This window comes from Pristiophorus japonicus, chromosome 10, assembly GCF_044704955.1.
Source record: "Pristiophorus japonicus isolate sPriJap1 chromosome 10, sPriJap1.hap1, whole genome shotgun sequence".
In the NCBI taxonomy this organism is placed as follows: domain Eukaryota; kingdom Metazoa; phylum Chordata; class Chondrichthyes; family Pristiophoridae; genus Pristiophorus; species Pristiophorus japonicus.
In genome coordinates this window covers 168,656,598-168,683,835 of record NC_091986.1, presented here as the reverse complement: position 1 = coordinate 168,683,835, position 27,238 = coordinate 168,656,598, and the positions used below count along the sequence as shown (strand labels likewise).

Below are 27,238 nucleotides of genomic sequence, written 5' to 3'. Positions count from 1 at the left end.
CTAGCCTGTCCTTGTAGCTGCAGTATTTATGTAGCTGGTCCCGTTAAGTTTCTCATCAATGGTGATCCCCAGGATGTTGATGGTGGGGGATTTGACGATGGTAATGTCGCTGAATGTCATGGGGAAGCGGTTGGACTCATTCTGGTTGGAGATAGTCATTGCCTGGCACTTGTTTGCCGCGAATGTTACTTGGCACTTATCAATCCAAGCCTCAATGTTGTCCAGGTGTTGCTGCATGCAGGCACGGACTCCTTCATTATCTGAGAAGTTGCGAATGGAACTAAGCACTGTGCAATCATCAGCGAACATCCTCCCTCTTGACCATATGATGGAGGGAAGGTAATTTATGAAGCAGCTGAAGATGGTTGGACCGAGGACACTACCCTGAAGAACATCCGCAGCAATGTCCTGGGGCTTTGATGATTGGCCTCCAACAACCATAAGTGGATTCTGGGAAGATCCCAGCAGATTGGAAAACTGCAAATTTAACGACCCTATTTAAAAAAGGAGGCAGATTAAAAAGCAAGAAACTAGAGATCAGTTAGCCTAACATCTGTGGTTGGGAAAATGTTGGAGTCCATTATTAAAGAACATTCGGAAAAGCATAATTCGGTCAGGCAGAGTCAGCATGGATTTATGAAGGGGAAGTCATGGCCCTGAAATTCTGATGTCCCGGGTCCATACAAAGATTCTACGGACCAGGGAAGGCATCAGAAAAGCCAGTTTTCAGCGCACAATGCGCATGCGCTGAAAACCGGCTTTTCCAATCTGTCAAGTTTCTGGCTTGACCGATCCAATGCATATTGGGAGCGAGGACATTTGCAGGGCAAGATTTCCGATATTTACGAATATCTTGCCCAGCAAATGTCCTTTAAAATCTTGCGCCTGAAAAAGCAGGCATATAGCCTACTTTTACAGGCGCAAGTGTTTAAAAATACACAAAAACATTTTAAAATAAAGTTATAAAAACACATTTTATTGTTTAAAAATTCTCCCCACTATGGTAAGTTTATTTTAAGGCTTAATTAAAAAAACTTGTAAAAGAGTTGGGAAAATATATTTTTTTATGACAACTTTAATTTAAATGAATGCTAAATATGTAGTTTATTTTCTATTTTTTATTGTGTTTTGAGTGTTTGGACGGGGTTTCTCATTCATAGTAATAGGAGTTCCGGACTTATGGAACTCCTATTACTATGAATGAGAATCTATACTGCACCTGATTGGCTGCTGTCACCAGATCCCGGCCTGCGCATGTCCCCACGAGCACGCGGGGCGACGCGCAGTCACGAGAGGCCTCAGGCTCGGAAGTTCCAACGGGCGCAGCAACAACAGGTAAGTGTGCATCTTTTTTCTCTTTTACTTTCGTTTGCCCGTGGGAAGAGCTCTACCGGAATTTCAGGGCCCATGTTTGACAAATTTGCTGGAATTCTTTGAGGATATAATGAACAGGGTGGATAAAGGGGAACCAGTGGATGTGGTGTATTTGGACTTCCAGAAGGCATTGTGACAAGGTACCACATAAAAGGTTACTGCACAAAATAAAAGTTCACGGAGTTGGGGGTAATATATTAGCATGGATAGAGGATTGGCTAACTAACAGAGAACAGAGAGTTAGGATAAATGGTTCATTCTCAGGCTGGCAATCAGTAATTAGTGGGGTGCCGCAGGGATCAGTGCTGGGACCCCAACTATTTACAATCTATATTAACGACTTGGAGGAAGGGACTGAGTGTAACGTAGCCAAGTTGGCTGACGATACAAAGATGGGAGGAAAAGCAATGTGTGAGGAGGACACAAAAAATCTGCAAAAGGACATAGACAGACTGAGTGGGCAAAAATTTGGCAGATGGAGTATAATGTTGAAAAGTATGAGGCAGAAAAAAAATCAAAGAGCAAGTTATTATTTAAATGGAGAAAAATTGCAAAGTGCTGCAGTACAGTGGGACCTGGGGGTACTTGTGCATGAAACACAAAAGGTTAGTATGCAGGTACAGCAAGTGATCAGAAAAGCCAATGGAATCTTGGCCTTTATTGCAAAGGGGATGGAGTATAAAAGCAGGGAAGTCTTGCTACAGTTATGTAGGGTATTGGTGAGGCCACACTTGGAATACTGCATACAGTTTTGGTTTCCATATTTACGAAAGGATATACTTGCTTTGGAGGTAGTTCAGAAAAGTTCACTAGGTTGATTCCGGAGATGAGGGGATTGACTTATGATGAAAGGTTGAGTAGCTTGGGCCTCTACTCATTGGAATTCAGAAGAATGAGAAGTGATCTTATCAAAACGTATAAGATTATGAGGGGGCTTGACAAGGTGGATGCAGAGAGGATGTTTGCACTGATAGGGGAGACTAGAATTAGTGGGCATAATCACAGAATAACGGGCCACCCATTTAAAACTGAGATAGACAGTTTCTTAACCAATAAAGGAATAAGGGGTTATGGGGAGCAGGCAGGGTCCTGAGTCCATCATCGGATCAGCCATGATCATATTAAATGGCGGAGCAGACTCGAGGGGCCGGATGGCCTACTTCTGCTCCTATTTCTTATGTTTTTATATCATAGGCAGTCCGTCGAAATCGAGGAAGACTTGCTTCCACTCTAAAAGTGAGTTCTCAGGTGACTGTACAGTCCAATATGGGAATTACAGTCTCTGTCACAGGTGGGACAGACAGTGGTTGAAGGAAAGGGTGGGTGAGGATCTGGTTTGCCGCAAGCTCCTTCTTCTGCCTGCGCTGGTTTTCTGCATGCTCTCGGCAACGAGACGCGAGGTGCCCTCCCGGATGCTTTTCCTCCACTTAGGGTGGTCTTTGGCCACGGATTTCCAGGTGTCGATGGGGATGTTGCACTTTATCAACGATGTTTTGAGGGTGTCCTTTCAACATTTCCTCTGCCCACCTGGGGATCGCTTGCCGTGCAGGAGTTCCAAGTAGAGCGCTTGCTTTGGGAGTTTTGTGTCGGGCATGCGGACGACACACACACACACTGTGCTAGGTATGACTTCAGCCAGTAGAGTTTTCCCTCTGATTCCCATTGACATCAATTTTACTACGGCTCCTTTATGCTACACTCGGTCATAAGAAAATAAGAAATAGGAGCAGGAGTAGGCCATCTGGCCCCTCGAGTCTGCTCCACCATTTAATAAGATCATGGCTGATCTGATCTTGGGCTCTGCTCCACTTCTCTGCTGGCTCCCCATAACCCTTCACTCCCTTATCGTTCAAAAATGTGTCTATCTCCACCTTAGATATATTCATTGACCCAGCCTCCACAGCTCTAGAGCAGAGAATTCCACAGATTTACGACCCTCCAAGAAGAAATTCCTTCTCATCTCAATTCTAAATGGGCGACCACTTATTATTAAACTATACTCCCTAATTTTAGATTCCCTCATGAGTGGAAACACCCTTTCTGCATCTACCTTGTCGAGCCCCCTCAGGATCTTGTATGTTTCAATAAGATCACCTCTCATTCCTCTAACCTCCAATGAGTATAGGCCCAACCTGTTCAACCTTTCTTCATAAGTCAACCCCTTCCTGTCAGGAATCAACCGAGTGATTCCTGGTTGATTCCTTCTCTGAACTGCCTTCAATGCAAGTATATCCCTCCTTAAATAAGCAGACCAAAACTGTGCGCAGCAATACCCTGTACAGTTGTAGCAGGACCTCCGAGCTTTTCTACTCCACCCCCTTGCAATAAAAGCCACCATTCCGTTTGCCTTCCTGATTACTTGCTGTACCTGCATACTAACGTTTTTGTGTTTCATGCACAAGGATCCCCAGGTCCCTTTGTAATCTCTCTCCATTTAAATAATAATTAGCTTTTTATTTTTCTGCCAAAATGGATAACCTCACACTTTCCCACATTATACTCCATCTGCCAAATGTTTGCCCACTCACTTAGCCTCTCTATATCCCTTTGCAGATTCTTTGTATCCTCCTCACAACTTGCTTTCCCACCCATATTTGTATCATCAGCAAACTTGGCTACATTACACTCGGTTCCTTCATCCAAGTATTAATATCGTTTGTAAATAGTTGAGGCCCCAGCACCGATCCCTGTGGCACCCCACTAGTTACCATTTGCCAACCGGAAAATGACCCATTTATCCCAACTCTCTGTTTTCTGTTAGTTAACCAATCTTATATCCATGCTAATATATTACCCCCAACCCCATGAGTTTTTATCTTGTTCAGTAACCTTTTATGTGGCACCTTATCTAACGCCTTCTGGAAATCCAAATACATTACATCCATTGGTTCCCCCTGATCCACCCTGCTCATTACATCCTCAAAGTACTCCAGCAAATTTGTCAAACATGAAAATTTCCCTTTCATAAAACCATGCTGATTCTGCTTGACTAAATTATGATTTTCCAAATGTCCCGCTACTGCTTCCTTAATAATGGACTCCAGCATTTTCCTAACGACAGATGTTAGGCTAACTGGTCTATAACTGGTCTACCTGGTCTTGCTGCAATTGTACAGGGCCTTGGGGAGACTACATCTTGAGTATTGTGTGCAGTTTTGGTCTCCTAATCTGAGGAAGGACGTGCTTGCTATTGAGGGAGTGCAGCGAAGGTTCACCAGACTGATTCATAGAAAAACATAGAAAACATAGAAAATAGGTGCAGGAGGAAGCCATTCGGCCCTTCGAGCCTGCACCACCATTCAATAAGATCATGGCTGATCATTCCCTCAGTACCCCGTTCCTGCTTTCTCTCCATACCCCTTGATCCCTTTGGCCGTAAGGGCCATATCTAACTCCCTCTTGAATATATCCAATGAACTGGCATCAACAACTCTCTGCGGTGGGGAATTCCACAGGTTAACAACTCTCTGAATGAAGAAGTTTCTCCTCATCTCAGTCCTAAATAGCCTACCCCTTATCCTAAGACTGTGTCCCCTGGTTCTGAACTTCCCCATCATCGGGAACATTCTTCCCTCATCTAACCTGTCCAGTCCTGTCAGAATCTTGTAAGTTTCTATGAGATCCCCTCTCATCCTTCTAAACTCCAGTGTATAAAGGCCCAGTTGATCCAGTCGCTCCTCATATGTCAGTCCCGCCATCCTGGGAATCAGTCTGGTGAACCTTCGCTGCACTCCCTCAATAGCAAGAACATCCTTCCTCAGATTAGGAGACCAAAACTGCACACAATATTCCAGGTGAGGCCTCACCAAGGCCCTGTACAATTGCAGTAAGACCTTCCTGCTCCTATACTCAAATCTCCTAGCTATGAAGGCCATCATACCATTTGCCTTCTTCACCGCCTGCTGTACCTGCATGCCAACTTTTAATGACTGATGAACCATGACACCCAGGTCTCATTGCATCTCCCTCTTTCCTAATCTGCCGCCATTCAGATAATATTTTGCCTCCTTGTTTTTGCCCCCAAAGTGGATAACCTCACATTTATCCACATTATACTGCATCTACCATGCATTTGCCCACTCACCTAACCTGTCCAAGTCACCCTGCAGCCTTTTAGCGTCCTCCTCACAGCTCACACTGCCACCCAGTTTAGTGTCATCTGCAAACTTGGAGATATTACACTCAATTCCTTCATCTAATGGGATGGCAGGACTGACATATGAAGACAGACTGGATCGGCTAGGCTTATACTCATTAGAATTTAGAAGAATGAGATGGATCTCATAGAAACGTATAAAATTCTGACGGGACTTGTCAGGTTAGATGCAGGAAGAATGTTCCCGATGTTGGGGAACCAGGGGACACAGTCTAAGGATAAGGGGTAAGCCATATAGGATCGAGATGAGGAGAAACTTTTTCACCCAGAGAGTTGTGAACCTTTGGAATTCTCTGCCACAGAAAGTTGTTGAGGCCAGTTCGTTTGACATATTCAAAAGGGAGTTAGATGTGGCACTTACGGCTAAAGGGATCAGGGGGTATGGAGAGAAGGCTGGGGTGGGGTACTGAGCTTGAATGATCAGTCTTGATCATATTGAATGGTGGTGCAGGCTCGAAGGTCCGAATGGCCTACTCCTGTACCTGTTTTCTATGTTTCTATGTTTCCTGCTTTCTGTCTCCCTCCTTTTTTAAAAGGGGCATTATATTTGCTGCTTTTCAATCCTCTGCACACTCCAGGGAATTTTGGTAGATTGCAACCAATGCATCCACTATCGCTGCAGCCACTTCTTTTAAGACCCTAGGTTGCAGGCCATCAGGTCCAGGGGACTTGTCCACCTTTAGTTCCATTATTTTACCAAGTACTTTTTCTTTAGTGATAGTGATTGTTTTTAAAATTCCCCCTTCCGATAGCCCCTTGATAATCTATTATTGGGGTGTTTTTAGTGTCTTCTACCATGAAGACCGATACAAAATATTTGTTCAAAGTCTCTGCCATTTCCATGTTCCCCCATTATTAATACGCCAATCTCATCCTCTAAGGGACCAACATTTACTTTAGCCATTCTCTTCCTTTTTATATACCTATAGAAGCTCTTACTATGTTTTTATATTTCTTCCTAGTTTACTTTCATAATCCATCTCTCTCCTTATTGTTTTAGTCATCCTTTGCTGGTTTAAAAAAAATTCCCAGCCCGCTGGCCTGCCACTAATCTTGGCAACATTGTATGTCATTGTTTTTAATTTCATACCATCCTTTACTTCCTTAGTTAGCCACAGATGGTTCTCCCTTCTCTTAATCTTTCCTTCTCACTGGAATATATTTTTGTTGAGAGTTTTAAAATATCTCCTTAAATGTCTGCTACTGCTCATCAACCGTCTTACACATTTTTATCTATTTTTCCAGTTCACTTTAGCCAACTCTGCCTTCATACTTTTGTAATTGCCTTTATTTAAGATCAGGACACTGGTTTGAGACCCAACTTTCTCACCCTCCAACTGAATTTGAAATTCAACCATGCTATGATCACTCTTTCCTAGAGGATCCTTTACTATGAGATCATTTATTAATCCTGTCTCATTACACAATAATAGCCTGTTCCCTGGTTGGTTCCACAACATACTGTTCAAGGTCAAATGCCACCTTGATGTCAAGGGCAGTCACTCTCACCTCACCTCTGGAACTTAGCTCTTATAAGAACCTGAGAATTAGATCCATGTTTAGACCAAGGCTGTAGTAAGGTCTGGAGCCGAGCGGAGCCCAAAATGAGCATCGGTGAGCAGATTATTGGTAGTTAAGTGCCACTTGATAGCACTGTCGATGACACCTTCCATCACTTTGCTGATGATCGAGAGTAGACTGATTGTGCAGTAATTGGCTGGATTGAATTTGTCCTTTTTTTGAACAGGATATACCTGGGCAATTTACCACTTTGTCGGGTAGATGACAGTGTTGTAGCTGTACTGGAACAGCTTGGCTTGAGGCACGGCTAGTTCTGGACCCCATAGCCTTTGCTGTATCCAGTCCGCCCAGCTGCTTCTTGATATCATATGGAGTGAACCAAATTGGCTGCAGACCATTCAATGATGGTGGGGATGTCAGGAGGAGGCCAAGATTGGTACTTCTAGCTGAAGATGGTTGCAAATGCCTCAGCTTTGTCTTTTGCACTCATGTGCTGGGCTCCACCATCATTGAGGATGGGGATGTTCATGGAGCCTCCTCCTCCCATTAGTTGTTTAATTGTCCATCACCATTCACGACTAGATGTTGCAGGACTGCAAAGCTTTGATCTGATCCATTGGTTGTGGGATTGCTTAGCATGCTGCTTCTGTTGTTTAGCATGTATGTAGTCCTGTGTTGTAGCTTCACCAGGTTGGCACTTCATTTTTAGGTATGCCTGGTGCTGCTCCTGGTATGCTCTTCTACTCTTTTCATTGAACCAGGGTTGGTCCTCTGGCTTGTTGGTAATGCTAGAGTGAGGGATATGGCTGGCCATGAGATTGCAGATTGTGGAGGAATTCAGCTGCTGCTAATGGCCCACAGCGCCTCTTGGATGTCCAGTTTTGAGCTACTTGATCTGTTAAGAACATAAGAATTAGGAACAGGAGTAGGCCCTTCAGCACTTCGAGCCTGCTCTGCCATGCAATAAGATCATGGCTGATCTGCGACCTCAATTCCACTTTTCTGTTCTGATCCCCATATCCCTTGATTCCCTTAGCGTTCAAAAATCTATCTATCTCAGCCTTGGATATACTCAATGACTCAGCATCCACAGCCATTTGGGGTAGAGAATTTGAAAGATTCACCACCCTCTGAGTGAAGAAATTCCTCCTCATCTCAGTCTTAAATGGCTGACCCCTTATCCTGAGACTATGACCCCTAGTTCTGGATGCTCCAGCCAGTGGAAACAACCTCTCTGCATCTACCCTGTCAATCCCCCTCAGTATCATCTGTTTCAATGAGACCACCTCTCATTCTTCTAAACTCCAGATTGTACAGGCCCAATCTACTCAATCTCTCCTCATAGGATAACCTGCTCATCCCGGGTATCTAGTGAACCTTCATTGCACCGCATCTAAGGCATATATGTCCTTCCTCAGATAAAGAGATCAAAACTGTGCACAGTGCTCCAGGTATGGCCTCACCAAAGCCTTCTAGAATTTTAGTAAGACTTCCTTTTTCTTGTACTCCAACCTCCTTGCAATAAAGTCTAACATATCATTTGCCTTCGTAATTGCTTGCTGTACCTGCATGCTAACTTTCTGTGTTTCCTGTATGAGGACACCTAAATCTCTCTGAACACCAACATTTAATAGTTTCTCACCATTTAAAAAATATTCTGTTTTTCTATTCTTCCTACCAAAGTGAATAACCTCACATTTCCCTACATTATACTCCATCTGCCATCTTTTGCCCACTCACTTAATCTATCTATATCCCTTTGCAGGCTCTTTGTGTCCTCACAGCTTACTTTCCCACCTAGCTTTGTATTGCCAGCAAACTTGGATACATTGCACTCAATCCCTTCATCAAAATCATTAATATAGATTGTAAATAGCTGAGGCCCAAGCACTGATCCTTGCGTCACCCCACTAGTTACAGCCTGCCAGCTGGAAAATGAGCCCTATATCCCGGTTTACTGTCCGTTAACTAATCCTCTATCCATGCTAATATATTACCCCTAATCTCATGAGCCCTTGCAAAACCATCTTTGATGTGGCATATTATCGAATGCCTTTTGGAAATCCAAATATACTACAATATGCACAAGTCAGGAGTGTGATGGAATACTGTCCACTTGCCTGGATGAGTGTAGCTCCAACAACACTCAAGAAGCTCGACACCATTCAGGACAAAGCAACCCGCTTGATTGGCACCCTATCCACCACCTTAAACATTCACTCCCTCCATCACCAGCTACAAGATGTATCGCAGCAACTCGCCAAGGCTTCTTTGGCAGCACCTCCCAAACCTGCAACCTCTACCACCTAGAAGGACAAGGGCAGCAGGCACATGGGAACACAACCACCTTCACTTTCCCCTCCAAATCACACACCATCCTGACTTGGACGTATATCACTGTTCCTTCATCGTCGCTGGGTCAAAATCCTGGAACTCCCTCCCCAATAGCACTGTGGGAGTACCTTCACCACACAGACTGCAGCAGTTCAAGACAGCGGCTCACACCATCTTCTTAAGGGCAATTAGGGATGGGCAATAAATGCTGGCCTTGCCAGCGATGCCCACAACCCACGAATCAATAAAAAAAAACAGCCACTGTTCCCCTTTATCTATCCTGCTAGTTGCATCCTCAAAAAACTCTAATAAATTTGTTAAACACGATTTCCGTTTCATAAAGCCATGTTGACTCTGCCTAATTATATTATGATTTTCTAAGTGCCCTGTTTCCACTTCCTTAAAGTATATTCCAGCATTTTCCCGACAACAGATGTCAGGCAAACTGGCCTATATTCCCCCTTTTCTTCTTCCCTCCTTTCTTGAATAGCGGGGTTACTTTTGCTGCCTTCCAAATCCGCTGGGACCGTTCTAGAAGCTAGGGAATTTTGGTAAATCACAACCAATGCATCCACTATCTCTGCAGCCACCTTGTTTAGAACTTGAGGATGTAGTTCATCAGGCCCATGGAATTTTGTCAGCTTTTAGTTCCATTAGTTTCTCAAGTCCATTTTCTCTACTGATATTAATTACTTTAAGTTCCTCACTCTTATTAGCCCCTTGGTTCCCCACTATTTTTGTTATGCTTTTTGTGAAGACAGATACAAAATACTTGTTTAAAGTCTCTGCCATTTCTTTATTCCCCATTATAATTTCTCATGCCTCAGCCTCTAATCGACCAACACTTATTTTTGCTACTCTCTTTTTTACATAGCTATAGAAGCTCTTACAATTTGTTTTTATATTTCTTGCTAGTTTACGCTCATTCTATTTTCTTCCCTTTCTAAATTTTTTGGTCGTCATTTATTGGTTTCTAAAGCTCTCCCAATTCTCAGGCTTACTGCCATTCGCAACATTATAAGTCTCTGTTTTAATTCTAACACTATTCTTAACTTCTTTAGTTAGCCATGGTGTTTTTATTTCTCAATGGAATGTATATTCATTGAGAATTTTGGAATGTTTCTTTAAATATCTGCCACTGCTTATCGACCTTTATACCTATTAATCTAATTTCCCAATCTATCTTAGCCAACTCGCCCTACGTAACTATGTAATTGGCTTTATTTAAGTTTATGCCTCTCGTTTCGGATTTAGGTATTTCACTCTCAAACTCAATGTGAAATTCTATATTATAATCACTATTCCCCAGAGGATTCTTTACTGTGAGATTACTAATTAGCCCTGTCTCATTATACAATAGAAGATCTAAAATAGCCTGTTCCCTGATTGATTCCATGATGTATTGTTCTAGGAAAATATCTCGAATGCTCCATGAACTCGTTCTCCAGACTACCTTTGCCAATTTGATTTGCCCAGTCTATATGAAGATTAAAGTCCCCCATGATTTTTGTATTACCTTTGTTACAAGCTCCTGTTATTTGTTGATTAATACACTGTCCAATGGTATAGCTACTGTTTGGGGGCCTATAGCGGCCCACCAGTGATTTCTGCCGCTGTTATTTCTTGTCTCCACCCATACTGATTCTACTTACTGATCTTCAAAGCCAAGATCCTTTCTCACTACTGTCCTTATGTCATCCTTTATTATCCGGGCTACCCCACCCCGCCGCCCCCCTCCAGCCCTGCCTTTCCATTCTGCCTGTCTTTTCGAAATGTCAATTACCCTGGAATATTTAGTTCCCAACCTCGGTCACCTTGCAACCACATCTCTGTATGGCTATCAGATCAAAGCCATTTATCTCTATTTGTGCCACTAATTTGTCTCTCTTTTTATGAATGCAGCATGCATTCGAATAAAGAACTTTTAATTTAAATGTTTTACCATTATTCCCTGCTTTCAGCATATTCACTGATGCATTATTACCGTTAAACTCTCTGGGATGGAAATTCGGTTTGAGGCTAATCGGGCCGCTAATTGCAGCAGGACGGTAAATTTTGCACTAGAAAATGGTTTGCGCCTCAGTCAGCAAAATTCATCAGCTGAGCCCTGAGTGTGGAGCGGAACGCTAAGGGAGGGGTTCCACACCTTTTAGGGAGTTAGGCCGGCTGAGTAACTGAAAATCCCGAGCTACAGAGCCAGCCTCGGAGCGCCCTAAGAGAGGTGTCCTTGGAAAAAAAAATAATCAAAAACAACACAAAAAACATTCCCAATATCTTGCTCACCCCACATAAACATAAATCGCAAAAATTACAAAAATCAAAACAATCACACTTACCTGATGTGTTCATTCCTTCCCTCACAGCCGCCGGGACAGCTCTAACCGCCTGGTTTGTCAGGCGGTCCCACTAGGACGCATTATGGGGCTCGACAGGGTCAGCATCAAACAAAAATCCTTGCGATGTAGAAACCGGGGACGTTGCACACCGGCTCGATGTCCCCAGGAGGTACTGGTCAGCGCCGCCGGCACCAGCACACTGAATGTGCCGAGTGGCAGGAAGGCTGGCGCTCGCAGCTCCGAACTCCTTTAGTGCCCCTGTTCCGACCCTATCCAGGCGTGCTAAGCTAACGAATTTCTACCCCAAGGTCCCTTCCTGTCACACTTTACCTATTTTTACCCAGATTGCTACACTGCTCCATTGTCTTGACTTTTCTCTTTCGATTTCTAAATTTCCCCATATCTAACCCTTCCCCCCCCCACTTTTACATTTTAAAGCCAGAGATACAGCCCTAGTTATCTATCCCATTTAGCACGGTGGTAGTGCCAAACAACACAATGGAGGATGTTCTCCCTGTGAAGACAGGACTTCGTCTCCACAAGGACTGTGCGGTGGTCACTGCTACCAATGCTGTCATGCACAGATGCATCAACGCCAGGTAGATTGGTGAGGACGAGCCACTCTTGATGATGGACATTGAAGTCCCCCACCCAGTGAATGTTCTGTGCCCTTGCTACACCCAGTGTTTCTTCCAAGTGATGCTCAACATGGAGGAATACGAATTCATCAGCTGAGGGAGGGCGGTAGGTGATAATAGAAAATAGGAGTAGTAGTAGGCCATTTAGCCCTTCGAGTCTGCATCGCCATTCAATATGATCATGGCTGCTGATCCTCTATCTCAACACCATGGGCCCAAGTTTCCACAGGATAAAAAGCAGGCGCCCCTCCGAGCTGGGCGCCCGTTTTTCGCGCCTAAAACGGCGGCAGAAAAAAAACGCGCTATTCTCGAACGCTTTGCAGCTCCTTGTCTGTTTGGCGCGGCGCCCAGGGGGGCGGAGCCTACACTCGCGCCGGTTTTGCAAGTGGGAGGGGGCGGGTACTATTTAAATTAGTTTTTTTCCTGCCGGCAACGCTGCGCGTGTGCGTTGCAGCGTTCGCGCACGCGCAGTGTGAAGGAAACATTGCCACTCGGCCATTTTTGTAGTTCTTTGTAGCTGTTTAATTTTTGAACATTTTTTAATAAAAGCACATTGCCATCAGCACTGAGGCTACCCTTCTCACTGTCTCCTTCCCCTCCCTCCCCTCTACGGCAACAAACGGCGGTTTCCTCCCCCTCCCTCCCCTCCACGGCAACAAACCGCTGTCTCCTTCCCCTCCCTCCCCTCCACGGCAACAAACGGCGGTTTCCTCCCCCTCCCTCCCCTCCACGGCAACAAACGGCGGTTTCCTCCCCCTCCCTCCCCTCCACGGCAACAAGCCGCTGTCTCCTTCCCCTCCCTCCCCTCCACGGCGGCAACAAACCACTGTCTCCTCCCCCTCCCTCCCCTCCACGGCAACAAACCGCTGTCTCCTTCCCCTCCCTCCCCTCCGCGGCAACAAATGGCGGTTTCCTTCCCCACCCCCCACGGGAACGAACGATGGCTGAAGCACTTTCACACAGGTAGGAAGATGGTTTATTTAATCTTTTCTTTGCTTATAAATGTTTATTCAGGTTGGATTTATTTGTATAATATTTGTAGAAGTATAAATAAGGATTTATTATAGAATTTAATGACTTCCCTTCCCCCTCCCCTCCCCCCTCGTTCTGGATGCCTAATTTGTAACCTGCGCCTGATTTTTTAATGTGTAGAACAGGTTTTTTCAGTTCTACAAAAATCTTCACTTGCTCCATTCTACTTTTAGTTTGGAGTACGTTTTCACTGTGGAAACTTTGAAATCAGGCGTCAGTGGCTGGACACACCCCCTTTTGAAGAAAAAATTCTGTTCCAAAGTAGAACTGTTCTACCTCACTAGAACTGCAGAAAAAAAAAGTGGAGAATTGCGATTTCTAACATAGTCCATACTCCACCAGTTGCTCCTAAAAATCAGGCACAAATCATGTGGAAACTTAGGCCCCATATTCCCGCTTTCTCCCCATACTCCTTGATGCCTTTTGTTTCTACTATTCAGTGACTTGGCCTCCACAGCCTTCTGTGGTAGAGAATTCCACAGGTTCACCATCCTCTGAGTAAAAAAATGTCTCCTCATCTCGGTCCTAAATTTCCTATCCTGTATCCTGAGACTGTGACCCCTTGTTCTAGACTTCCCAGCCAGGTGAAACATCCTCCCCACATCCAGTCTCTCCAACCCAGTCAGAATTTTATATGTTTCAATGAGATCCCCTCTCATTCTTCTAAACTCTAGTGAATACAGGCCTAGTCGACCCAATCTCTCCTCATACGACATTCCTGCCATCCCAGGAATCAGTCTGGTGAACCTTCACTGCACTCCCTCTATGGTAAATATATCCTTTCTTAGGTAAGGAGACCAAAACTGCATACAATACTCCAGGTGCGGTCTCACCAAGGCTCTGTATAACTGTAGTAAGACATCCTTGCTCCTGTACTCAAATCCTCTTGCAGTGAAGGCCAACATATCATTTGCCTTCCTAACTGCTTGCTGCACCTGCATGTTTGCTTTCTATGACTGGTGTACAAGGATACCTAGGTCCCTCTGTACATCAACACTTCCCAAGCCATCACCATTTAAATAATACTTTGTCCTTATGTCTTTCCTACAAAAGTGGATATCTCTTGGTAGCCTGTCGTATCCAACAAAGACTTTGATGTGCTAATCATCAATGGCATGTGTCTTCAAGTGGCTGTATAGGCCAATTCTGAATGCACATAGTCTCTTGCACGTTGGACAAGGGAAGTTCGATGTGCCTGATGCTGACAGTACTGCCACCTGATGTCGTCTATGTCTAGTGTCCCGCAGGCGTTGACACCGGCTTTCTTCGAAGGTCTGGCAGGCAGTCCTCATGAGGGTTCGCCACTGGATTTTATTAGCTGCTGTATTCTCGAGGTCCTTTGGTTGGATGCCACAGTACTGGAGGTTAGCCTTGATGCAATCTTTGTAGCGTTTGCGGGGGCGCCCCTGGTGTCTTCGACCTTCACAGAGCTCGCCGTGAAGAAGCTGACGAGGGATCCTTGACTCATCCATGCGGATGACATGCCCAGCCCACTGGAACTGGGCTCGCATGATCATCACCTCGATGCTAGTTGATTGTGCTCTCTCCAAAACCTCACAGTTTGACACCTGGTCTTGCCAGCGTATGTGGAGTATAGATCTGAGACTGCACATATGGAAAGCTTCCAACTTTTTGATGTGACGCCTGTAGGGTGTCCAGGTCTCACATCCATAAAGGAGAGATGAGAGAACGACTGCTCTATACACCAACAGTTTAGTTTACAGTCGGATGTGGTGGTGACTCAACACCTTAGTGTGCAAGCGACCAAGTGCCTGGCTGGCTTTACACATCCTTGCATCAATCTCCTTGTCCAAGGACCCATCACTTGATATGGTGCTGCCAAGGTACTTGAAGCTGTCCACTGACTTTAGTTGTATACTGCCGATGAAGACTGTGGGAGCAGGTGCTGTGGTGCCAGGGGCAGTCTGATAGAGAACCTCGGTTTTACTAAGGCTGATGGTTAGGCTAATCAATTCTGTTGCCTCAGCAAATTTGCTGAATATGAATTGTAGGTCACTCTCCTTGTGTGCCAGAAGGGCGCAGTCGTCAGCAAAGAGTGCCTCTAGGATGAGTCGTTTCCATACTTTGGTCTTTGCAGCAAGGTGGCGGAGGTCGAACAGTGAACCATCTAATCGATATTTCAGGTAGACCCCAAACGCAGTGAAGACTTCTCTTATGCAACAGTTTCCAAATCTGCCTGAAGGGATTAACGAAAGACTTATGAAACTGCATTTCCCCCTGAATGCCAAGCGCCACATCACCATTATAAGTGCTTATGCACCCACCCTTCCAAGCCCCGATGAGATGAAAGAGAGGTTCTATGAAGATCTAGACAGACTGGTTAGGTCCACACCTGCTGGGGACAAGTTGATCATCCTGGGTGATTTCAACGCATGAGTTGGAAAAGACGGCAAGCACTGGAAGGGAGTCATTGGACAGCACGGCACAGGAAAATTAAACAGTAATGGCCTCCTCCTCTTGAGTATGTGCGCGGAGAACGACTTGACTATCACAAATACTCTATTCAGGCAGGCCGACAAGTACAAAACAACTTGGATGCACCCCAGGTCTAAGCAATGGCACATGATATACCATGTTATTGTAAGAAGGCGAGACATCAAGGATGTAAAAATCACAAGAGCCATGCGGGGAGCAGAATGCTGGACAGATCACCATCTAGTCAGATCCATTCTCCAGCTGTACATTGCTCCACTTCAGTGCAAGGGTCCAAAACCGAGCAGAAGTGCCTTTAACACAGCTAAGCTGAAACATCAGTGCTACCGTGAGCAGTTCCAGGATGACCTCGATAACCGGCTGATGTCTCACGGACCGCTCATCGGCAACACCACACAGAAGTGGACAAAGCTCAAACAGATGGTGACAGACTTAGCAAAGACAACTCTTGGACTTAACCAAAGTGGATAACTTCACATTTATCCACGTTATACTGCATCTGCCATGTGTTTGCCCACTTACTCAACCTATCTAAATCGCCTTACAGCACCTTTGCATCCTCCTCACACCTCACAATCCCACCTAGTTTTGTGTCATCAGAAAACTTGGAAATATTACATTTGGTTCCCTCATCCAAATCATTTATATATATTGTGAATTGCTGGGGTCAAAGGGACACTGTGATACCCCACTGATGGCGCAAGCACTGATCCCTGTGGTACTCCACTAGTCACTGCCCGCCACCCTGAAAAAAAACCATTTATTCCTACTCTCTGTTTCGTGTCAGTTAACCAATTTTCAATCCATGTCAATACATTACCCCCAATCCTATGTGCTTTAATTTTGCACACTAACCTCTTATGAGGGACTTTATCAAAGGCCTTCTGAAAATCCAAATAAACTACATCCACTGGTTCTCCCTTTATCTATTCTATCAGTTACATCCTCAAAAAACTCCAGTAGGTTTGTCAAACATGATTTTCCTTTCTTCAATCCATCTTGACTTTGTTTAATCCCGTTGGTATTATCTAAGTGTGCTGTTATCACATCCTTTGTAATAGACTCGAGCATTTTCCCGACTACTGATGTTAGGCTAACCAGTCTGTAGTTCCCTGTTTTCTCCCTCCCTCCTTTTTTAAATAGTGGGGTTACATTTGCCACCCTCCAATCTGCAGGAACTGGTCCATAATCTGCAGAATTTTGGAAGATGACAACCTACTATTTCCATGGCTACCTCTTTTAGTACTCTGGGATGCAGATCATCAGGCCCTGGGGATTTATCAGTCTTCAGTCCCATTAGTTTCTCCAGTACTATTTTCTTACTAATAATCATTTCCTTTAATTCCTCTTGCTCACTAGACCCTTGGTTCCCTCGCATTTCTGGGATGTTAATTGTGTCCTCTTCCGTGAAGACAGAACCGAAGTATTTAATCGTTCTGCCATTTCCTTGTTTCCCATTACAAATTCTCCCATTTCTGTCTGTAAAGGAACTACATTTGTCTTCACTGATCTTTTTCTTTTTACGTACTTGGAGAAACTTTTGCAGTCGGTTTTTATGTTCCTTGCAAGTTTACTCTCATACTCTATTTTTCCCCTCTTAAATCAATCTCTTGGTCTTTTTTTGCTGAATTCTGATCTGCTCCCAATCCTCAGGCTTGCTACTTTTTCTGACAACTTTGTATTAACTCCCCTTTGGATCTAATACTATCAAATCGCATGGGGTAGCCTGGAGGAGGAATTCAAATCGCACGGGATAGCCTGGAGGAGGAATTCATAGAATGCATACGGGATTGTTTCTTAGAACAGTATGTTACAGAACCTACAAGGGAGCAAGCTATCTGAGATCTGGTCCTGTGTAATGAGACAGGAATAATAAATGATCTCCTAGTAAAAGATCCTCTCGGAATGAGTGATCACAGTATGGTTGAATTTGTAATACAGATTGAGGGTGAGGAAGTAGTGTCTCAAACGAGCGTACTATGCTTAAACAAAGGGGACTACAGTGGGATGAGGGCAGAGTTGGCTAAAGTAGACTGGAAACACAGACTAAACGGTGGCACAATTGAGGAACAGTGGAGGACTTTTAAAGAGCTCTTTCATAGTGCTCAACAAAAATATATTCCAGTGAAAAAAAAGGGCGGTAAGAGAAGGGATAACCAGCCGTGGATAACCAAGGAAATAAAGGAGAGTATCAAATTAAAAACCAATGCGTATAAGGTGGCCAAGGTTAGTGGGAAAATAGAAGATTGGGAAAATTTTAAACGACAGCAAAGAATGACAAATAAAGCAATAAAGAAAGGAAAGATGGATTATGAAGGTAAACTTGTGCAAAACATAAAAACGGATAGTAAAAGCTTTTACAGATATATAAAACGGAAAAGTGTGACTAAAGTAAATGTTGGTCCCTTAGAAGATGAGAAGGGGGATTTAATAATGGGAAATGTGGAAATGGCTGAGACCTTAAACAATTATTTTGCTTCGGTCTTCACAGTGGAAGACACAGAAACCATGCCAGAAATTGCTGGTCACAGGAATGTGGGAAAGGAGGACCTTGAGACAATCACTATCACTATGGGGGTAGTGCTGGACTGGCTAATGGGACTCAAGGTAGACAAGTCCCCTGGTCCTGATGAAATGCATCCCAGGGTATTAAAAGAGATGGCGGAAGTTATAGCAGATGCATTCGTTATAATCTACCAAAATTCTCTGGCCTCTGGGGAGGTACCAGCGGATTGGAAAGCAGCTAATGTAACGCCTCTGTTTAAAAAAGGGGGCAGACAAAAGGCAGGTAACTATAGGCTGGTTAGTTTAACATCTGTAGTGGGGAAAATGCTTGAAACTATCATTAAGGAAGAAATAGCGGGACATCTAGATAGGAATAGTGCAATCAAGCAGACGCAGCATGGATTCATGAAGGGGAAATCATGTTTAACTAATTTACTGGAATTGTTTGAGGATATAACGAGCATGGTGGATAGAGGTGTACCGATGGATGTGGTGTATTTAGATTTCCAAAAGGCATTCGATAAGATGCCACACAAAAGGTTACTGCAGAAGATAAAGGTACGCGGAGTCAGTGGAAATGTATTAGCATGGATAGAGAATTGGCTGGAGAACAGAAAGCAGAGAGTCGGGATAAATGGGTCCTTTTCGGGTTGGAAATCGGTGGTTAGTGGTGTGCCACAGGGATCGGTGCTGGGACCACAACTGTTTACAATATACATAGATGACCTGGAAGAGGGGACAGAGTGTAGTGTAACAAAATTTGCAGATGACACAAAGATTAGTGGGAAAGCGGGTTGTGTAGAGGACACAGAGAGGCTGCAAAGAGATTTAGATAGGTTAAGCGAATGGGCTAAGGTTTGGCAGATGGAATACAATGTCGGAAAGTGTGAGGTCATCCACCTTGGGGGAAAAAAACAGTAAAAGGGAATATTATTTGAATAGGGAGAAATTACAACATGCTGCAGTGCAGACGGACCTGGGGGTCCTTGTGCATGAAACTCTTTTTGGAGCAAACAAAAAAACATTAAAACGTGCCCCCCGATCTGGGGGAAACACCAAACATTTACAGGCCCTTTTATTTTTGGGGGGGTTTTTTTGGGGCACAAAAACATATTTTTTCTCCAAGTGCCCCCGATAAAAGGGGAGGGGGACACTAACAGCACCGGCAATGAAAACAAATGAACTTAAAAACATAAAATCAAATTAAAATTTGGTTGCCGGACGTGATGATGCACTTCAGTCCCTCCAGTGCCCACCTCTCGTGGAAGGCCGCGAGCGTACCGGTGGACACCGCGTGCTCCATCTGCAAGGACACCCTGGACCGGATGTATGCGCGGAAGAGAGGCAGGCAGTCCGGCTGAATGACCCCTCGACCGCCCGCTGCCTGGACCGGCTGATGGCCCCCTTGGCCGTGCCCAGGAGCAGTCCCACGAGGAGGCCCTCGGACCTACCCGCTCCCCCCCGCACAGGGTGCCCGAAGATCAGGAGTGTGGGACTGAAGTGAAGCCAGAATTTCAGGAGCAGCCCCTTTAAATAACAAAACAGGGGCTGCAACCTCGTGCACTCAATAAAAACATGGAACACGGACTCCTCCAGACCGCAGAAATTGCAGGCGGCCTGGGAGCCCGTGAACCGGCTTAAAAATGTATTGCACGGCACTGCTCCGTGCACCACCCTCCAGGCCAAGTCCCCGACAAATAGTGGGAGGACCTCTGCGTAGAGTGCCCTCCATCGGGGACCCCCGCCTCCTCCGGATGGCAAGATGGTATGCCATGGCGTGTCCGGACGGCAGGCGAGAATGGCAAAGTTGAGAGTGTGCAGGAGCAGCCCGTACAGCCCGCGCGGAACTGAAAGGCACGGAGGGGATTTCCCCGAGGCGGCTCAAGTTGTGAGGCGCCGGCCCCCGAGGGAGGTTCCGGGGTTTGGCGCCGATGAGGAATTCCGTCCGGACGGGGGTCAGTTCGGACGGGATCTCCCCACGTGCTTGAGCCTCCTCGATGCACCTAACGGAGTCGGGGCCCAGAGCTCTTTTTAGCGACTCGATGGCATCGGCCGCGTGGCGGACGTTGGTAGAATTTAGGCGCCGCGCCAGCGTGTCTGGCGCCATCCAGCCCGCTCCTCCGCCATCGAGCAGGTCCCTGACTCTGGTCACCTCACCAGCCACAGCCCTCTCGTCCGACCGCCACAAAAAACCTCGGTCGTGGAGGTACGGATTCCCGAGCAGCGGCGCCTGCAGTACGGCCGCCACTCCAGCCGGTGGAGAGCTGCGCTTGGTGGAGACTTTGTTCCAGACCCTGATGAGTTCCTTGGACAAGACAGGCAACTCCCGGAGGGCGGTCCTGACGCCCCCCACACTCACAAACAGGAGCTGCGTGTCGTAGTTGAGGCCGTGCTGCTGGCGGAAGAAAAAAATCGCCAGAGCACGCCACCGAGGAGGGGGCTCGACGTAAAGGTATCTCTGCAGGGTCTGAAGACGGAAAGTCGCGAGCTGGGCGCTGACGCACACCAACGACTGACCGCCCTCCCCAAGCGGGAGACTCAAGACCGCGGCAGAGACCCAGTGCTTCCTGTTGTTCCAGAAGAAGTCCACCAGCTTCTTCTGTATCTTGGCGACAAACGCAGGGGGAGGGGTCAAAGTGACCAGCCGGTACCACAACATGGCGGCCACAAGCTGGTTTATGACTAGCGCTCGACCCCTGTAGGACAGCACTCGGAGCAGTCCTGTTCAGCGCCCTAGGCGAGCGGCGACCTTGGCCTCCAGCTCCTGCCAGTTCGCCGGCCAGGCTTCCTCGTCGGGGCTAAGGTAGACTCCCAGATAGAGGAGATGGGTCGTGCTCCAGGCAAAAGGCCTGAGCTCCTCCGGCAGGGAGTCCACCCGCCACTGACCCACCAGGAGTCCGGAACATTTCTCCCAGTTGATTCTGGTGGAGGATGCGGCCGAGTAAATCTCCTGGCACTCGCGCATCCTCCACAGGTCAGCGGGATCCTCTACCGCGAGGAGCACGTCATCGGCGAAAGCCGAGAGGACGACCTCCATGCCCGGCCCTTGCAGAGCCAGTCCCGTCAACCTCGTCCGCAGGAGGCGCAGGAAAGGCTCCACGCAGACGGCGTATAACTGGCCGGACATGGGGCATCCCTGGCGCACCCCTCTCCCAAAGCGAAGGGGCGACGTCAAGGACCCGTTAACCTTAATCAGACACTCCGCGGCGGCGTACAAAAGTCGGATCCGGGCGACTAAATGCGTCCTGAACCCGAAAGCGCGCAGAGTTCCGAGCAGATAGTCGTGATCCACCCTGTCGAACGCCTTCTCTTGGTCGAGGAATAGGAAGGCGACCGACAGACCAGCCTCCTGGGAGTAATGGATGAGGTCCCGGACCAGATGGATGTTATCGTGGATTGTCCGGCCCGGGACCGTGTAGGACTGGTCAGGGTGGATCATGTGGTCCAGCACGGCACCAAGGCGAGCAGACATCGCCCTGGCGAAGATTTTGTAGTCCGTGCTGAGGAGGGAGACCGGGCGCCAGTTCTTAAGGAGGCGGAGATCGCCCTTCTTAGGCAGCAGGACGATGACTGCCCTGCGCCAAGAGAGGGGCATCTTCCCGGTCGCCAGACTTTCCCCCAAGACCCGCGCGTAGTCGCCCCCCAGGACGTCCCAGAATGCCCTGTGGAACTCCACGGTCAGCCCGTCCAGCCCCGGGGATTTTCCCCTCGAGAGCCGGTCGAGGGCGCCGGTCAGCTCCGCCAGGCTTAGCGGAGCTTCCAGATTTTCGGCGCCCTCCGGGCTGACCTTCGGCAGGTCCACCCACAAAACTCTACACGCTTCCTCGCTGGACGGCTCCGGAGAGAACAGGGCCCCGTAATATTCACGGGCCCTGTTGTTGACGCACTCTGGATCCGAGACGAGAGCGCCGTCGTCGGCAGCAGCGTCAAGAGCTGCTTACGGACACTCTGTCTTTTTTCCAGCGAGTAGAAGAAGGGGGAGCCGCGGTCCAGATCCCGCAGGAACCGGATCCGCGACCTCACGAACACGCCTCGGGACCCGACGAGCTGCAGGTCCTTCAGCGCGGCCTTCTTCGCTTCGTACACCGTCCGCAGGGCCGGGTCCCCGACGACTTGACCGAGACGGGATTCCAGGTCGAGCACCTCTTTTTCTAGGCGCCCGACCCTGGCCGCCCATCTCTTGGTCGACCCCCTCGCGTACTCTTGACAGAAGACGCGGACGTGAGCCTTGCCCACGTCCCACCATAGCCTCAAGGAGGGGAAGCCCCCCTGCTTCCTTCTCCAGTCGGCCCAGAAACGACGGAACGAGTCCTGGAACCGCACGTCCTCCAGCAGCCGGTTGTTAAAGTGCCAGTACGCGGACCCCGTCCTCGCGCGGAGCGAAGCGAGCTCCGCCCACACCAGGTGGTGGTCCGAACACGGCACCGGGCGCATGGAGGCCGCCGGGACGCAGGAAACGTACGCCCGAGACATGTAAAGGCGGTCGACTCTGGACCATCCTACTCCAGGCCTCACCCAAGTAAAGGCGCTGGAGTCGGGATGGAGATTTCGGCAGACGTCCACCAAGTCGAAGGACCCGACCAGGTCCCTCAACTTCTCCATCGCCATCATGCTCTGCGGGGCACCGGAGCGGTCCCTCGCCTCGAGGATGCAGTTAAAATCCCCCCCGAGGACAATGCAGTCGCCGACGTCGACGGAGCCAAGAAGAGCGGACACCTCTTCGAAGAAGCGGGTTTTCTGCGGGCCGGGCTGAGGGGCGTACACGTTCACGAGATGGAGCGGCACGTCCCCCAGGCGAACCGTTACATGCAGCAAGCGGCCTGGCACGGGCTCCTCGACCCCCAAGATCTCCGGCTGAAAATGCGGGGCCAGCAAGATGGCCACCCCACTAGAAGTGGCTGTGAGGTGGCTCATGCGGACCTCTCCTTGCCATTCCAGGAGCCACGTGGCTTCGTCTCCCAGAACAGTGTGGGTTTCTTGCAGGAAGCACACCGCATATTTCCCCTCCCGCAGGAGCGAAAAATTGTCGAATCTACGGCGTGCCCCTCTGCCGCCGTTGATGTTGAGGCTGGCTATGGTTATCTTCATGGCAAAAGCATAGTGCAACCTCTACCTAACCTATTGTGGGGGAGGGAGCGGAGTCTTTTGTTGAACTCCGCTCCTTCAGCAGCCCAGCGAGGAACTTTTTGAGCCGGCGCAGCTCAACGCCTTGCGCCTTTGGTAAGGGCCCGCCCGCGGCCATGGTTTTAGCGGCGGCGCGGACGGACGCGACGAGCAGCCCCGGCTCGGACCATCATTCCCGGGCCAGATGGGTTCTGTTGCGGCGACCCCGGCTCTGGACCAAAAAGTCCGGAGTTCCTCTACGGGAATGAGGGGGGACTCAGCGGAGGGCACGAGGAGATCCACCGCCTCACTGGCGATGGACTCGAGATCTTCACCCGCGTCCTCCACCGAGTCCCCGTCCCCCTCCGGGAGGTCGCCGCCAGCAGTTGGCCCATCGACCGCACGAGGTATGGCAAACGGCCCGGCCGCTCCATCTGGCCCTGGCTCTGCCCCGATCCCACCCCCAGGATCGTCGGCAGAGGAGTCCCCACTGGGCTCTTTTAGAATTGGTGCTGGGTCGGGAAGCGACAGCGGAAGGGGTTCCTCCTCCGCCCCAGGAACCGGGGAACACGGAGAGACCTGGTCAAAGTAATGTTCCAGGTCCACCAAGTCCCTCAGCTCCAAAGTAGGGGGCGAGGGTTGTTGTTCTCCCTCCCCGCCGCCACCCCCCGGCCCAGCGTGTACAGAATCTTTAAAATTATTCATAATTTCGGTTTCTGCCGGGCCGAGCGACTCCCGGGGGAAGTTGGTTAATAGCTGGGCGGGCTCAGGTTCGGTCTTTTCGGCCCCGCCCGCCTCAGTCCCCGGGACGCTCGGTCCGGCGGCAATGCATTCCTCCGCTGGCCCCACGCCCCCCACGACAGGCAGATCTTCCACGCCATCCCCGGGAGGCAGCGGCTGGGCAGCCTCGACTGTCTCACCCTCCCCGGGGACAGATTCCTCCTGCCTACGGCGCAGTTTGGGGGCGCTGGTGGGGGCCGCGGGACACGCGGCGGGCACCGACTCCTCCGCGGAGGGATGTTGTTCCCCCTCCGCCTCATTGGAGCGGCGCCTCCTTTTCTTCCTGGGGGGGGGGGGGCGGAGGCAGGGAGACCTCCATGTCTGCCGAGGCCTCCCGCTCCGCCCCCCCCCTTTTTCTTTTCTTGCCCGCGCCCGAGCCCCTCTGTGATACTGGTCAAGGGCTCGGGCACGGGCTCAGGGCACTCCGCACTCGCCGGTGACGGGGTTGGGCCGAGCGCGGTAAACAGATTTTCTGGCGCACCGAGGGGACCCGCTTCTAGATGTCTCGTCTTCTTCCGCGCCTTCTTTCCGGTCGGACGCTCTCCCTCCCCCCCGCCGGAGGCCGTGAAAACAAAGGCCTCCGACGATGCCCGCGCACCCATGGCTCCCGGCACGCGGACGCAACTCGGGGGAGGGGTGGCGGTGGTGCCAGCCTTGGCCGCCTTCGGTGGTTTGGCGGCTTTGGAGGCGGGGCAGTTCTTACGAACATGCCCCACCTCCCTACAGGCATGGCACCGCACGCCGTCCGACGTCCAGAAGACGCGGTAGGCAGTCCCCTCATGCACCACATTAAAATTGCCCTCTGTTGTCTCCTCCCGCGCCAGCCGGACAAAGAGCTGGCGGCGGAAGGAGAACACGTGGCGCAGGCTGTTCTCCCTGAGGCCGAGCGGTATGGGGTTGATCCCCCAGTTGGTGTAGGTGAGGGAGGAGGAGCTCAGCGGGAACAAAGGGCGGGACGTTCGATATGATGACCCTCTGCGCGGTGGCCTCGAGAGGGTCCACCGGCAGGAACGCCCCGCCCACCGTGAGCCCCTTTTCAATGGCCAGGGACACCGCTCGCTCCGACCCCAGGAAGAACACCACCTTCCCAGACATCTTGGAGACCGCGACAATGGCCGAGGGGCCGACTACCCCAGCCATCGCCCGCACGCACTCCTCGATGCTCATTGTGGGGTGAGTGTAGCTCTTGACCCCGTGTTTCTTGGTAATTAGTCTGAATGGTGGCAGGGCAGCAGGAGGCGCAGGAGGTGCCGTGGATGTGGACGCCGCCTGCGCATAAGTCTTAGCTGGCCCTGCCACCGGCGTGGATGGGGTCGCCATCACGGGTTCCCGTTAAGGGCTACACCCACCCCAAAGTCACAGGCCTTCATGGTCTTAAATTGGCCTCGTTTGAATGTATGAGCAGAGGAGCTCTGAAAGAGGCACACCTTTCCCCTTGTTGGCAATTGGGGAGGGGCCTTGCTCCCTCTGCTCAGTTGTCTTGATTGATTTTTTTTTTAAAGAAATTAGGAGGAAAGGGCTCTCAGAGAGAGAGGGGAGAGACAGAGAGAGAGAGATAGAGAGAGGGGTTGGGAAGGAGGGAAGCTGCGAGGGCAGGTCTCCCCTCACAGCGGTGGGTGGGTGTTTCTTGGGGTGCACTCCCCAGATGGCAAAAAACACAGTCTTTGTAGAGTGGTCTTTGGGTGGGGGGAGAAGATGTCTTCACCTGAGGTAGCTGGAGCCACCCAGGCACACACTCCCAACGATGTTTAATGAGGTAATTAGTACTTCTTCAGCCAGGTAGCTCCAGCTATCCCAGGCTAGGCAGTGGGGGAGGGGTGCTTCAGTGGTGTAGGCAAGACCCCCACACACACTTCCACACACACACACCCCCCGCGATGTTCCGGCCCTCGAATGGTCTTCTTTCCTCCCCCCACCGATACAACAAAGTCTTTTGGGGAATGCACCAAAACACACCCACCTGTCAAAAATTGTAGAAACGACTCTCCCTCCTTCCACACTGGATGGTGTTTCCTCAGGTTTTTTTTTTTTCCCCCCTCTCTCCAATTCTCTGTAGTTGTAGTAAATAATAAATGTTCAGCTCTCCACCTCTCCCTCTGGACGTTGAATGGGTAGTAAGCCAGCCCTTCCCTCCTCTTCCTGGGCTGGTCTCAGGGCTCTCACAGGCCTTCCAGACAGGAGCTTCAGCAGGGAGTTCCTTCTCTCTCAGCAGCCAGGCTCCAACTGATTAGGCCACGCCTCCAAAGCTCCACCATTGGTCCTTGTGCATGAAACTCTTTTAGGATTTTTTACCTGTCCATCTGTCTCATGCGATGCCTCCGCCTCCTGCGTTTGTGTCTCCTCATGAGTCGAGAGGAAGCGCTCTGCTCCATCGAGCTACTTAACCTGCTAGTGTTGTCATCATCGGAGTCGATAAAGCTGCTCGAGTCCAGCTCGCTGCTCATCACCGTGGAGGCACTCTCGTAACCGCCTGCATTGCGATGCCGATCTGGTTTCGTGTGTCCATTTACTCGTGGAACATCGTCGTGCGCCTCTCGCTCTCTGTTCCTCCGCCGATGTCGGTCCCGCTCCCGCCTGATGCTCAGGATTGATTCCGTCCCCGTTTCATTGTCTAGTCCGTCCCGGCTGCCGGCAGTGTTAGTGTGGAAGGATGGTGGCTTGGAGTCGCCGATGCCTCCGGTCCTCTCGATGGGGGGCGGTAACTCTGACTGACTGTCCGCACACTGTGAGCCCCCATCAGATAGCGAGCCTTCGGCCAGGACCAGCCATGAGACCACTGTCCCATTGAAACATGGTAACTTGACATTGTCATCTGAAATTTCTTCCTTCACAACCTCGAAGTCAAGGTCCATGGACTTGAAGAAGAATTTGAAGCTGCTGCTCGGCCTGTTGTTGAGAACCTGCTTGAAGTGACCGAGAGTGACCCGGTCCGGCGGCACCGCCACTTTCACCAAGTACGGTGTCTCCTCCTCATCCATGTGGTAAATTATTTTCTTCTCCGCCAT

At 49.1% G+C, this 27,238-nt stretch overlaps 1 protein-coding gene across 1 annotated transcript; it reads right to left on the bottom strand.

Moving 5' to 3' along the window:
• On the bottom strand, nt 1-27,238 carry LOC139274641 (segment polarity protein dishevelled homolog DVL-1-like). Its single transcript, XM_070891320.1, has 3 exons — nt 26,526-27,238; nt 11,532-11,611; nt 1-260 (listed from the first exon to the last, which is right to left on the bottom strand). The coding sequence occupies exons 1-3, from the start codon at nt 27,236-27,238 to the stop codon at nt 1-3; spliced, it is 1,053 nt and encodes a 350-aa protein (XP_070747421.1).